Source organism: Pteropus medius, unplaced genomic scaffold, assembly GCF_902729225.1.
Source record: "Pteropus medius unplaced genomic scaffold, Ma_sr-lr_union100, whole genome shotgun sequence".
Classification (NCBI taxonomy): Eukaryota; Metazoa; Chordata; class Mammalia; order Chiroptera; family Pteropodidae; genus Pteropus; species Pteropus medius.
The window spans coordinates 2,625,608-2,641,339 of NW_024344377.1; the positions used below are offsets into that span (position 1 = coordinate 2,625,608).

The 15,732-nt window shown below is 34.6% G+C and overlaps 1 protein-coding gene across 1 annotated transcript in view; it reads right to left on the bottom strand.

The window, feature by feature from the left end:
• WDR11 (WD repeat domain 11) overlaps positions 1-15,171 on the bottom strand; it is a 52,971-nt gene extending 37,800 nt beyond the window's left edge. Inside the window, exons 1-9 of the mRNA XM_039870844.1 lie at positions 14,855-15,171; positions 13,837-13,948; positions 8,842-8,995; positions 7,713-7,886; positions 6,084-6,270; positions 3,849-4,014; positions 3,312-3,426; positions 2,264-2,459; positions 1,884-1,987 (exon numbers count right to left, since the gene is read on the bottom strand). Coding sequence (XP_039726778.1) covers positions 1,884-1,987; positions 2,264-2,459; positions 3,312-3,426; positions 3,849-4,014; positions 6,084-6,270; positions 7,713-7,886; positions 8,842-8,995; positions 13,837-13,948; positions 14,855-15,156 — 1,510 coding nt within the window. The 5' untranslated portion in view covers positions 15,157-15,171. The remainder of the gene's footprint in view (positions 1-1,883; positions 1,988-2,263; positions 2,460-3,311; positions 3,427-3,848; positions 4,015-6,083; positions 6,271-7,712; positions 7,887-8,841; positions 8,996-13,836; positions 13,949-14,854) is intronic.
• Positions 15,172-15,732: the final 561 nt, after the last annotated feature.

The window sequence follows — 15,732 nt, forward strand, 5'->3', positions numbered from 1 at the left end:
AAAAACCACTCTGACAAAATATTAATATGAAGAGTACAACAAAACCAAGACCGTTTACTAAAAAGGGTATACATATTTTCTTTCTGTAAGCCACTATTGACTACTGGGATTAAGTTGTCAAAAATACATAATAAAGAACATGTGAGCGTATATACGTATACACACATACAAACACACATACTGTGAAAGGGAAAAATGTAAATAATTACTAGGAGTGGGTGATAGGAGTGGGTGATTGAATATAGTCTTTTGAGGCTATAAAGGTGTTTTAATAATAATGTTATTTTAAAATCCATAAAATATACAGGAAAAAATGGTCATCAATTTAATGCAAAAAAAAAAAAGATCCTTTAGAATTAGTCACACAGTCAATATTAACTTTTGGTAACAAAAAATGGGGTCTAAAGGAATGGGAAATTCAACAGATAGCTACCGTGTGTACCCACCCTCAGTAGCCTGGTGTTGACTCCTGAGAATTGTCATATTTTTCTTCAGGCATCTTCCAGAGGCAATTCATAAGGTAGGCAGATTAGGCCTTAATAAGCAGCAGCCTTTACCCAAGGAATATAAATTAGGCCTCTGTATTTAACTGAATTGCTTTCAATTATCACTAAGTATATAGTGAATTTCAAATTAAAAGTTTAATTAAAAGTTTTAATTAAAATGTTTTCAAGTAACCAATCTTTATTTAATACTTATAAATCAACTACATTGTCAAGAACTGTTATATACTCTATATCCTTTAGTCTCCTAAAAAATTTAATTTATATCACTCAGATACCTAAACAGCATAAAATTTCAACCTCTTTTATATTACTGATTAGTTCTGTGTATGTGTGTTTATAATTCTTTTCAATTTAATATTTTATACTAAGTGCAAACAAGGTCAATTAACCAGAAAATTGTGTTACTGATGAAATTCATTTTGCAAAATAAGCATATGTCTAAACTTCTTCATATGGAGTTATATCTAGAAGGTAAAGAAAAAACATTTTAAATACAAAAGTTAGTGTCAGTGAGCAAAAGGATTTTACAAATTACAGGAATCATGAGAAGATCAAGGTCTAGAAAGCTCTTGCCTAAAATCACACTGGAGCAGCCAGGGCTGGGGGTAATGGCCAAGGAACCAGCTCCAGACCGGGGCGAGTTCACATTCTGGCTCTTCCGTTTACTGGCTGTGCAGCTTTGAGCAAGTTTTTAAATCTCTCTGGGTCTCAGTTCCCACATACATAAAAATGGAAATAATATTACCTCCTCTGCAGGGCTGTTTGAGGTAATACACAGAGCATTTAGCATAGCACTTAACAGTATTACGTATCCAATAAATGTCATCTCTGATTAAGAAGATTAATAAGGTAATGATCTTTCTAGCATACCACCTATCTAGCATTTAAACAAAACAACCTAGTAAATAATACTGATTTTTCAATTACATTGTAGAAGAACAAATAATGATACAGAAAATCCTTTATAAACGACAGCCATGATTTTAAAATAATTAGACATCAAAATTGCTTGAATATTTACAATTTCTAGTTGTATAATATTTGAAATCACAAATCATCTTTCTTCCTTTAATATATATAATAATCAAATAATTTGGAAGCAATATTTTATCCACAAATAAACATTTGTTTAAAGTAAGAGTCTCCAATTTGTAATCAAGAAAATGTATGTCAAAATGTTAAAATAATTTTTTCTAATACTGCTCACTTTATTATTCTTTCAATAAATATTTATTGCACATCTAGAAAGTACAAGGCTCATTTTAGTTTTCTCAAGTATTAACTCTAACTTTATAATAATTACAAATCAGTGTCTACTAATTTTGCCTATAAAAATGAATACCTAATATGAAAGGTAGAGAAAAAACAAAAGCTTACCAATCATGTTATCTAAGGAGAGGTCTGGGAGTTTATTCTGTAGCACTCCTACAGGAATTCCACAGAAAGACACTGGTGAATATAAAGGTGACACACCAGAACTACTGCAAGACATAATAATTAGATGGTTTTTGCATATTTAAAACCTGCATTACATATTAGTAACTAACAAATAACAAATTTCAGATCACGGCATTCCACCTATTTTTCTTACCCATAGGTAAAATATTTCTAGTAGGTTTACATAATGGCCAAAAAATCTAAGGTCTTATCACTTTAAAAATAATTTTAGAAAAAGTCCCTGCTATTTTTATATGATTCTAGTAAGTTTAAAAGAAAAAAAGAGGAAACAGAAAACATGATCCCACTGATTTATCTACCTGTTCCGTGAATTTCGATTACAAACTGCAGACTTCAGTTCCCATACCATGACCCTTCCATCGCTCACCACGAGGGCAGCCGCGTTCTCATTGACGGGACAACACACCATACTGAAGGGGCGGACAGTTTTTGTCACCCTGATTGCATCACACTGGCTTCGTAAATCATAGGTAAGCTCCTGGACAGGATCTGGATCTTAACAATAGTATTGTTTTCTTTTAAATATCAGAAAGCAACCATATCAATATCGCTAATATTTGTTTTAATTTAAATAAACCTCAATTAAAAAGGAAATCATTCCTTTGCTAATGCAAAGTTTGTCAAGAATGGCTTTCTTTTTTATAATTATTACTAATTTCTTCAGAATATAATTACCTTGATTACAGTCTATGCCAAGTTTAATTTCCAAGATAACAACTATAATCAAAATAGCTTATTTTTAAATATTTTTAAAATAAAGAAAATGCTTTGAAAAATGATCAACAGTAATGATTAAATAATAGTGCACTATAGACCATCATAATTTATAGTAAATCTAAATAAGCCTGAAAATAACATACTTTACAAAAGATGTAAAAGTCATTTTTCCCTTTTCATAGTTCATTATTTCACAAAATATTATTTTTATTCTCCAGGATAAGACTCAAACTGACAACTGAATGACCTGAAGACTTATTAACCTATGTCACTTTATAATGAAAATTCCTAAAGCAGAGGAAAAGCTAAGGGGATATAATAATAAATGTACACGTAAGGTTGGACTTGTGCTGAAGAAAAATTCGTAAAAGATAACATCTACTGGCTCATGGAAACAATCAAGGAATTAAAAATATTCCTTTCTTTGCTGTACATAAGAGGTATACTATTATAACACCAAAAGATTAGTCTTGGGCTTGTGCTTTATGACCCCTATTACAACCATATTCTACCTTCTCAAGGCCAAGATTAGCATTACCTCTATGATTTGGCTGGTATTTACCACATGAAGTTTTATAAAATAATTCTGAAGAAAAATATAATTGACATTATTGTGAGATATAAACTTACCTGGGTCCTCACTTGAAGTAGTGAAAATACTACTGTAAGATCTTCGAACACGTAAAGTTATACAACCATTTTCATGTAGGCAAAATAAACCATCACGTTGGAAGCAGGGTATTACCTTTAAATAGATGATTTACTTATTTTTAAAAACACAACTGATTATAGTATATACTGTGAAATTCATAAATTCATCTTTAGAGAATATGGGCAAAAAACAAAAAACAAAAATATACCACATAAATCCTAAGCTTTAAAACTAAACGACCATTTAAAAGATCTATTTCTTTATGATTATATGATTTGTCTTTATCCACGTAACTTTAATAATTCAGTAAATATCTCCATATCGGTCAGAAGAATTTCTAGAGTAAATCAAACCAATCAAAAGTGCAGAAAAATAAAGAAAGTAAAATAACACTGTTAATCTTTAAATCAATAGAAAGAAGAAAATCAAACTAAGGACTTTTGTGAGATTATAGTTTTTCTCTATATAACATTCACGATCAACTTTTAAGTATGTAATTCATAAATTGCAGATACCTGCAGAAATGGAACTCCTGTTCGTTCTATTGCAATCACACCCACTGTTTGATTCACCTCAAGGTCAAGGATTAAAATCTCCCGAGGATAGAGTAACAACATGTGATTCCTTTTGGAAGGCAGATATGCCAACTGAAGGCAATCATTGAGGGTCATAAATTCAGCACTGAAAAAAGTATACATTTACTTTAGATATTGAGAAATGAGACAAAGACTTTCTTCCTACAGAAAAGCTTATTAATGGACTAAATTTTGTACCTTCCACATAATAACTGTCAATGAGAATATGTCATCATTTCTTAAAATGACCAACAGGAGCTAATATCTAAAACTTGGACCTCTACTACGTGCCAAAATCCAAACTATACGACCGATGACAATGATATTGTATAGGCTGAACAGAGATGTATTTCTAAATTTTTGAATTTTTAAAGTAGTAAAATAAAAGTCTATGATATAAGATGGCAAGTTACAATACTACACTGACATTTATAAGACAGCTTTATTTTTATTTTGCAACTAGAAGTACAAAACAGATTGCTGAAATCAAGACTCAGGATTAAAACAAAAACATTTAGGGTGATTGGGGCCACTGGATGAGGATTCAATGGACTATCTGTATCGCCTTGGGCAAGTCACTTCCTCTACTATTCCTTCAGTTACTTTTAATCTTAAATCTTTTTTTTTAAAGTAGGGTATTTTATTCGCTTATCACAGCATTTTCTTCTGTGCAAACAAAATATATAAAACTATATGAGGTTGTAAAAGACAAGAGTCTCAAAAATCAATTTGTGATTATTGCATATATTTAATCACAACCTTTTTATAATAAATATATTGCAATAGGAATAGACATACAATCATGTACTTTTTTAACACACCAATTTTATTAAAAGGTTTTGAAATTTAAAATAAAGTTAGATTAGAGGACTAGAGAGAAGGATATGGATTGAATTAAAATCCTGGTTCTACCATTTCCTGGCTCAATGAATTGAGAAACATATTTAAAATAATGTGGGACTCAGTTTCCTCATTTATAAAATGGAAATAGTACTACTACCCAAGTTGGTAGTAAGATTATATGTCATGATGTATAGTTCCAGTTGAAGGAATTAATAATTCATTTCCCCAAAACTCGGATGAACATGACTCATATGAGAGAAATGTAGCATACATAAATCGTAATTTATGAAACTATACAGACTACAAAATAGTTATTTATTTATGAGACAGAATAAAAAATGAATAGAAACTTCTCTGAAGATATGTAAGGAGCAATCTTAAATTATTTCAGCATAGAATGGGACATAAATTAGTGAACTTAACCAGCCTACGGTTTAATATATAAAAAAAATTTACATATAAATTCAGAATGTATTTGTAGAGCAATCTGTATTTTACCATATATTTTTCAGGTAATTACCCACAGAGTCTAGATAGAATAATCTCAGCATATTAAAAATAAAGGCTCTTTTAAAATGAATGCCAAAAATTCTGCCAAAGCAATAAAAATATGGAAATTATTGTTCTAGGAAAAATAAATCTATGTCTAATACACAAACTTAGTTAAAGTAAAACTTTATTCAAGTGCAATTTATGATATGAACAACAATAGCTAGTATTTACCCAATGAATGCTTACTAAGTATTAGCCACTATGTTAAGTACTTTAGTTACTGTATCTATTAATTCTTACAACAACCCATGAAATCCTTTAAAACATTACTTTAGAGATTGGGAGAGTGAAATGTGAGCAAGATTAAAGAATTCTCTGAGTCACATAGCTACAATTTCCCCTGGCCCTTAACCAGGATGAGAAACATCTCTACATGTGTAAGAAAAACGCCCATATTTTACAGCTAAAGAGATTGCAGAGCATTTAACTCAGGAAAATGTATTTAAAATGAAAATCCAGATTTTGTCTCCAAATTTTTAATGTATTCAATAGCCACACGTTAGAATGTTCATCCTATATTTCCGAAAGTAAAAATCAGAAATTAAAACTTTTAATTTATAAAAAACAGTGGAGGGAGTTTAACGCAATTCGTGGAAACAAGAGAGACATGTTAAATGCTAAATCTCTGAAGGAGGAGACAAGAAAATTCAAGTGAGAACGAGAAAAGGCGAGATGAAGAATATCAATCTTAGCGCATCTTCAAAAACGATTTTTTCGAGACTGATGACAAACAGATGAACAAACAGTTGTTAGTGTTACAGTTTTACACTTGCAACTTACCTAGGTTTCTCTTGAGTGATTAAGATTTTTACTTTATTAAGAGCCTTCTTAGCCCCTGTGGCTGCAGCCAACTTGTTATGAGCTGGGCTAGAGTGTGGGCTGGATATGTAAACTTTTTTCCCAGGGCCTGAGGGAGGCTTGGCCGGAGAGAAGTCTGAGATGAACACGATACCCTCACTGGTGAGTACTATATGGAGAGAAGCCAAACGCTGATTAAAGTTTAATCAGGTTTAGCACAGTTTTTTTCCAAAACAGTTTTGAGAGCAAAGTAATGATAACTTTAATAATATAGAGCTGGCACTGTTATGCAGTCCTAACATAACGGGAACATTCTCCAGGTTGAAGTGAAACAGGTGGTCCATTACAATTCATCACAGGACTCCAGGCTCAGCATTCTAAATTAATGTTTTATATTAAAAAGATACCAGAAAGTCACTGGCAGAAAAAACAAATATTTGTTCTTCCAAGTAATTCAGTGCACAGACTTTCATTAAATATGTTTCTTCGTTATATACCTTAACTTAAAAATCCAAATACTTTTCTAAATATAAAATTTACGGAAGGGGAAAAAAAAATCATATATAAGGTGCTCTGCATATCACACTTCATTAAGTTCAAATATATGATTTGATGATATAAATTTTTTATCATCAACATGAGCCAGTCTAAAAATATTTCTTTTTTCTTCTTGAGCATCGATTGAACCTTAGGAAGTATAAAAAGTATTCTTTTTCTCTTTATATCTAGTGTAAAAGTAGAGTGCCACCAGCAGCCTGCTATGCAATACAACCTGCCCACCCTCGTCCCCTCATTCTTCTCCATTCCCTTTATCCTGTTTTATCTTCTTATACCATTATGACCTCTTAATATCCTAGAATTTATTAATTCATTATGTTCAGACTTTAGGATATGACACCCTCTCACTAGAATGCATACTTGATGAAGGCAGGAATCTTTGTCCTGGTTCACAGAACCTTGTTGTAAGTTCCAGAATGTACCTGACATATAGTTAATAGTTCAAGAAATGTCTGTTGGATATTTATTTCTTAGAAAAATATTTTCTAAACAATTTAGTCATAAAAATATCTGTCTAAAAATAAATCTAATTTTTAGATCCGTAGCTCAGTAAAACATGAAGAGCACACTGGCAAAAACAACTTCTGAAAGAAAATATTCCCTTGGGCTTATTCTGTTTCTTACGTGCATCTGTTTACGCACTCAAAACACATGGCATGAATTAGAACTAAAAAAAAATGAATTTGGCCACAGACTAAATGAAGCCATTAACTCAAGTTCTTTAAATGTTCCAGAAAAACAAATTTAATATGAATTGGAATAGCACAGCAACTCTCTGGCTAATCGGATTCTATTCACCAATTCAACACAGTGAAGGTCTAAGTCTGCTGATTTAAACTTCTATCAAAATCCTTACGAACGCTACGGGTTATGATTTAGCATCTGTATTAGGAACTGCAGGAGCTGTATTAGGAGCTCAGGGATGTGCTTCTCCACTTTGCTCAACTGTTTTAACATTACAGATGTATGATGTGTGTGTGGGTATCTCACGTATATGGCATTAACAATATGATAAATACCTCAACTCAGTTTCCACAAGAAACTATTACTCACAAGTTAAATGCGAGGGATCAAAAGGATCGAAAGAAAAAGAAAGGATGTTATCTGCATAGCTCTTCTTCCACAGTTTGGTGCCAGTGTCCGCATTCCAGAGCACGATGTAATTTGGCGGGTGGATGGCAAGCAGTAAATCTCGAGAAGCATCTTGACTCCATAACCACTGAACATCTGTAGAGACCACATAGAGGCAAAATTCAGAAGTCATCCACTTCAACACACTCAGTTATCATGTCCTTGATATTTAGTTTGTTTTTTACATAATTCTTAATCTTAACTCCCTCTCTCACCCCAAGGTTGCATAAATGTGTATATGTGTCAAGATTTCAGATGATAAGCTAATTTTATATAAAAATGAGTTGTCTGAACTTTAGGATCTCAAGGTCCAAATTTTCAAGTAATCTGAAATATTACTTCGAAGAAAATACAAGGCAATTGGCATTAATCATTACTTAAAACTTCACGTCAAAGACTGCCTAGCCATGATCACTAATGTCACACTCGCCTAATGCCTTTGTGGAATTACTTAATGTGACTTTGCAGGATTCCATGGGTTTTTTCCCACAACGGTAATCAGGATAAAGATCTAGTTCAGTACCTAGTACATAATTAAGTATTCAATAAATATTTTTTAAAAAGCCATTTAAAAACTCAGTCAAAACAGTCAGTCAAAGCGTTGAGTCTGAAGAATACTGTATTGGTTTTAGGTCAATAACATGAACAAGCAAACAAATGATCTATATAAGAATAAGAATAAAAATTTGATCATCTCTATTAATGGAAAGCATGCCCTAGGGCTAACACAAAACAGCAGTTCAGCCAAGTTTACTCATACTATAGCTTAGACTGCAAGACTGTTTAAACAGCTTGATTTTTCTCATTATGTTTGTTTGAGGCTGATGCTGAAATTAATGCATTTTACCAAAGCTCAAATCAGCTGAGATTTGAGGAAACATGCCTAAAAATGTACTAATAAGGATAAAAAAAAACTACATTCAGATCAGTAAAACAGGCTAAACACAATTCAAAGTTAACTGGGAAGTGATGAAATTAAATGAATGGAAAAAGAAAATACTCTCAGAGTAAGTATATTAATATAAACGTTAGCAGAGCACACTTTCCTCACCCTGAATGGGTTTGGTATGTTCTTGGATCTCACACTGAGCTATTCCTGCTGCTACATCCCAAACGATGATCTTTCCATTGACGTCGGCAGAAGCTAGGCGCAAGGAATACGGTGAGCCAATGTTATGGTGATAGTTTTCTCTGGCCCATTTAACCTAGTATCAAGAAATAAAATTAAATAAACACTTGCACTGAATAAAACTAAACATAATTTTCATAAAACATTAACCCGAACTCACACAATATTCTACATTTATAGTACAAAACTATTTAGAAAGAATAAACAGGAAACTGATTTCTATCTTGAAAGTCTGACATTTTTATTGTTTATATTTTTTAAGTTGTAGTTAAAATATTTTTGAAAACAACACTATGTTCCTGCCTTTAAAATAACCTTAATATTCTGTGAAATTCAGGTAAAAACTCTAAAACACCATATCATAAAATGGTAATGATCATTGGTACACCGTTGGATCATGCTAATGATCAAATATTACATTCATAAAATCTAATTATGACAGAGGATCTAAAATTCTAAATTACAACGTAGAATGTTTCTCTGTACTCTATTCTCCTAATTAAAAAGAGACAACTTAGAGCTACAGAAACCATGTGGATGGAAAAATAGGAAAAAACAAAAGCAAACAAAAAACTCTGGCTGTCCTTCTTTCATAAACTTGGAAAAATGTTAATCGTTTTTTCTCTAAAAAAAAAATGTGTGCTTCATATCTCTGGCAACATCATAAGAACAGAATTTTTCAAATAAAAACCATAAGAATTCCAGTGCAAATCAGGTTAAGCCTGGGCATCAAATACTGATAAGGTTAGGAATAAAACACGGTCCTCACCCAGAGCCAAGGCTTTCTTTCCCAGCCACTTCCTTGGCCATAACCTCCCCTCTCCTCTAGCTCAGCATCCTGCTGGGTTTCTTCAAAGCATTTACCACACAACAATCATAATGAATTATTTATTTATTTCGACCTATCACCAACCCACGAACCGCAAGTTCCATAGGGCAGGATCGTGCAGGCCTTGTTCACATTCAATAACCAGACATTAACACAGCACCCGAAGCTGGTGTTCCACAAATACGTGTCAATAAATGAACTGAAACACCACAGAATCTTTGACTATTATGTGCATATAAACGTATGTATATAGCAGTGAGCATATATACATAAACACACTATACATAATGCTAAGGTAGGAAAACTATGCTAACCAGGTCCAATGGTATTCATGAAAAAGATGGAAACAAGAAGTTTTCTGAACTTCAATGTTCATAAGCCTTAAGGTTCTATTGTAATACATCTTTTCCTCAGGCAAGATTTTTTTTTAAAGAAAATGTATGTATATGAGTATGTATATATGCATACATGTATATGTTCGAATATGTGTAAGTGTATATTTATTTTAAATAATGTGTGTATATATGCAGTAGATCCTCATTATTGGCAGATTCTGTACTGTGAATTTGCTTCACTAAAATTTGTGATTTTTTTGCAAACTCAATACTTGCTTTCACAGTCATCCACAGACATGTGCACAGTGGCAAAAAATTTGAGTCACCCAGCATACATGTGCATTCCCATGGTCTATTTAGCATCATGTTTTTTGCATTTTTGTGCTTTTTGTTGATTTCACTATTTAAAATGGTGCTGAAGTGCTGTCTAGTGTCCCTAAGTGTAAGAAGTTGTGACGTGCCTTACATGTAAGATAAGCATTATTCAGGCATGAGTTATAGTGCTAGTGGCTATGAATTCAATGTTAATGAACCAATAATATATGTTAAATAAAATGTCTTTTAACAGAAACACATACAAAGTTATATACCAATCAGCGGACAAAAATAGTGTGACTAGAGCCTCACAGGAACCTACCCCTGTATTTCCTCTAGGAACAATCGATGTTTGAGTATCTACTAGTCAGTGTTTGCAACAACTTTACAGAATAAAACTACCATGAATAAGAACTGATTGTATGTGTGTGTGTAAACCCACACTCATATATATACATGTGTATGTGTATTTATAGAGATGTATATGTAATGTTTCAATTCCACTTATGTAAGCCTCAAGCAGTGTATCTTTTAAAAAATCACCTAGACATGTCATAATCAAACTGCTGAAAACCAAGGATAAAGAGAAAATCTTGAAGGCAGCCAGATGACTAAAGATATACTGCACACAGAGAAACAAAGACAAGAATTTCTCATCAGAAATTATGCAAACTAAAAGACAGTAATCTCTTCAATATTACGAGGAAAGAAAACTGGTAAAATACATTCTCAGGCAAATAAAAGCTGAGAGGATCAACCAATATTAGATTTCCTTAGGAACGTAAAGGAAATTTTTCAGGCAAAGGGAATATAACACCAGATTAAAACTTGGATCTACACAAATGAAAACTCCAGAAATGCCCAAAAGACAGAAGGGAGCAGGGGAGGGAGAATGGGAGAAGGGAGAGAGGGAAAGAAAGAGAGAAGATATTGTTCTCAAAAAAAACCCATACCTAACATCAGACTTAATAGTGAAAGACTGAATGCTTCCTTCCAGGCTCAGGAACAAGACAAGAATATCCTCTCGTCACCCCTATTCACTCTAGTAGGTGTTACATAATGAAATAGCAAAAGAAAAATAAATAGAACATATACAGATTCTCAATAAAAAACTGAACCGTCACCTGCAGATCACATGATTGCGTATATAAAAGATCCCCACAAAACTATTAGATCTAATGAGTTCAGCAAGATCACAGGATATAAGCTGATATACAAAAATCAATTGTTTTTTTTCTTGGTTCACATACTAATTACATCAAAATGGATCAAGAACCTAAACATAAGGGCTAAAACTAGAAAATTCTTAGAAGAAAACAAAGGTGTAAATCTTCTTGGCATTGGAAAAAGCAATGGTTCCTTAAATACAGCAACAAACAAATAATAAATTGCACCACATCAAAATTAAACACTTTTATGTTTCATAAAATACTATCCAAAAAGTGAAAGACAACTCACAGAAAGAGAGAAAATATTTGCCAACCATATATCTGATGAGTAACATATCTAGAATACATAAAGAACTCTTACAGCTCAAAAATAAAAAGACAATGCAATTTTAAAATGGGAAAAGGAATAAAAAGACATTTCTTAAAGAAAAGATATACAAATGGCCAATAAGCACATGAAAAGCCATTAGGAAAATGCAAACCAAAACCACAATGAGAACCACTCCATAGCCACTAGGATGGCTAAAATCAAAAGGACACATAACAGGTATTGGTGGAGACGGAGAGAAACTAGAATCTTCGCATACGGCTAAGAGGAATATAAAATGGTGTGGCCTCTTTGGAAAACAGACTGGTGGTTCCTCAAAAAGTTAGACACAGAGTTACTGTATGAGTCAGTAGCTCTATTACTAAGCATATACCTAAGAGAAATGAAAACACAGGTTCGCACAAAAACAATTATACAGATATGTTCATAAAAGCATTATTCACAATACCTAAAAAGTGGGAAATACCCAAATGTTCACCAATAAATAAATGTAGATTATTCATACAGTGGAATATCATTCAGCAATAAAAACTAAACAAGTACTGACATATGACACAATACAGATGAACCTTGAAAACAATATGGTAGATGAAAGGATCACACACAAAAGGTCACATACTATATGAATTCATTTATATGAATTGTCCAGAATAGGCAAACCTACAAGACATAAAGTAGATTAACAGCTGCCTAGGGAGGAAGAGGAAGGGGCGAGGGTGGGGGGCAGTGACTGCTAATGGGTACAGGGTTTCTTTTTCGAGTTATGAGATTGTGTTTCACAACTCTGAATACACTAAAACCTATAGAATTCTATGTTTTAAATGGACGAGTTTTGTGGTATGAATACCTCAAAGCTGTTATCAAAAAAAAAAAAAAAAAGAGGACCCTAAATCTCTCTCCTAAAATTTCGGATGACTATAATTCAATCACCCCAGGAAGTTCAGACTTTGCGTGTTGAAAACTTAAACTGTGACTTCACAACACACTCAGCTAGCTTATCATAGCAACACTGTCATTCAGTTACTCAAACTGAAACTTCACTCATTCTCTTCTGCCTTCCACTTAAAACTGATTCCTATCAAAGCTATCAAGCTTACCTCTTGAGCAGCTCCTACATAACACACCTTCAAGCCTCTACTTAATTTTAGGCCATTAGAATTTCCTGCAAAAATTACTGCAAAAGTCTCCTAAATGGTCTCACTACCTCATCTATCCTTTCTCCAACAGATCCTCCACTGATGTCAGAAAGTTCTTCTAAAATACAAATATGATCACATCAATCTCCTACCTACAAATCCAAATTTTTTTCGTAATCTTACAAAACTTTCAGGGCAGGTGAATTTCCCTGGCTGCCTCATCTTTCACTCCTACATGTGAATCCCACCTTTTAGCCACTCTGATGCACACTACTTACCTTTGTTTACATTCTTCCTTTTTCAGCAGTGCTCCTCCCCCAATTTTTCACTTTTTTGTGAAAAATTACAGTTTTCCAGTCCCTAAAATGAAGACTTCTGTGACCCTCCCCAGATCCTTAAAACTAAATATGTAGCTCCTTTGTCTTCCCACAGCATATTATGCAAGTCTCACTCATCACACTGTTTTGTGCGTTTTCTTTTCATTCTTCCTCACTAGACAATGAATTGCCTGAGGACTTTCCTCTCTCTCCTTAGCACATGCTAAGTGCTCAAAACTAACGAATGAATAAGTGGTCCAGGAAATAGTGGAGTTGGTGTATTCCATCCATCAGCTTGGACCTAAGAACTAGCTTTTAACAGCTCATCCTGGATTGATATTAAGTCATATGTATGGAAATACTAGGTTACTCCAAATAGATTATTACACTTAAAAGCTACTCAACATGTATACATGACTTAATGAGAATCTAGTGATATTTAAAACTTTAGAGTAGACATTATAGGATCAAAGTGGAATTTGACTTACCTTGACAACATCGGCTTTATGTTTTTCTAAAACTTGAAGAGTTTGGGCAGTATTGGAATCAATCACTACCACAAGCGAATGACATCCATAAGCAATTAAACCTTGCCAGCCCCTAACAAAACAGTAATATTAAAATTTAAGAAAATCTAATATGTATCATCATTAGGAAAATTATTATTTAAGCCCAAAGGCCAGTATTTTATATTATTCCATTTAAAGGTTTAGCTAAACTTAAAAATGCTTGTCGAAATTCATTTTTCGCTCTAAGGGTTAGCCATAAAAAGCTATGAGAAAGTATAAAGCAACTCCTGTCTTCTATTTGTCTTTGAGGGCATATTCCTTGTCTTATTCAACTTTGAATCTTGAGCATCCAGATGCCTGGGATGGTGTTGCACAGCATCTGTGACCAGTCCTGGTTCTTCTGACCAGATAAAAAGACAAACACTGGGTAGGAGGTTTCAGTCCTCTTGCCAACATTCCCAGCAACCACAGCTACAGAATTTTGCTCTATATTAGTCTATTAATTTTCAGAGCTGCTATGTTAAAGATAAAAGTTTATAATGAAGGGCAGGTGAGAGAACAGGTGCCCAGCACAGGGAGGCATATTGTAGAATGAATAAAGTATGGAACGGGGATAGGAGAAGAAAAAGCCAGAACGGGGAAGAGAAGGTGGTCAGGGGAATTTGACGGCAGAAGGAGAGAAGCCTGGAGATTGGAGGAGGAAGAGAGGGAAATGGAATGTTTAAGGAAGCTGCAGAGAAAAGAGCAGAGAGAAGCAAGGATGGGAAGAAGGGGGCAAATATATTTACACAGGGCAAGTTCCCGCACGGGGTATTTACGACCTTTATAGCAACCACAAAAATCCAGCATATAAAAGAAAATCTCTGTAACGTGAGGGCGGCACCCAGTCCTTTTGGCCGAGGCCAAACTGACCAGGGGGATGAAACCTTTTGTTCTTTCCCCTTCCCCTCACAAACTCCTGGCCGAGCGTGGCGGCCTCGAAGCCCGGCGCCCTCACCAGTCCACCGCCGCCTTGTTGTGGGCGTTCAGTGCTCCGGTGAGGGTGCGAGCCGACACCTTGAAATTCACCGTGTACGGCAACATCCCCGCTGCTAAACCCGGCCCTCGGCGCCGACTGACAACCAGGAAGTGGCGGCCAATGCGCTTCCGTTCCAAATACAGTCCGGGTGGCTCCGTGGGCGCCGCCTTTTGGTTCCGCCGGATCCAAGGTTCCACGGTCCCTGCAATCCACTCCCATTTCCGCCTCCTGCAGGGTCCCTCTGCTGTGGAGGCCTGAGCTGTAGTGCTACTTACAGTCATGTCTGTTTTCTTCAGATTGAGACTGCAGGGGCCTCTGTGTCCGTGTAGTAGGTCGTGAGCCAAGGACTTTCCATGTGACCTAAGCCTTTTCGATTCTTTAATCTTCACACTGGATTTTCTTCTTCTGGCCCGAAGATGTCACCAGTAATAGAAGAGCATTTGTTGTGACTTTGGACAGATTACGTGACCTCATTTAGCCTCCTTTTCTCCTGTTATTTAGAGAGAGTCGAGTAACTATCCTTGGATGATTAAATGCATTATATTAGACAATCTATGAAAAGAGCCTAACAGCACTTAACTCTTAAGTGCCTTGTTATTTACTGACAAAGTTAAGGCATGAAGCTGGACCTCCCGTTTTAATTGACAAAACTGGCCTAAGCTGTACCACCTTGAATTTGAAGAAAGAGCACCCCTCTTTAAGATGTGGAGTTGAAATTGCTGTGTCAGTCACCAGGATACCAAAACCGCAGAGGCCCGCTTTGAATCAAAGGCTTAAGGGGCCACTGCATGTACACATCAGGCAGGGTTTGGGAACTGCAGTTCTGGAGAGACTGTGCAGATTTTGGCCTGCAAAGA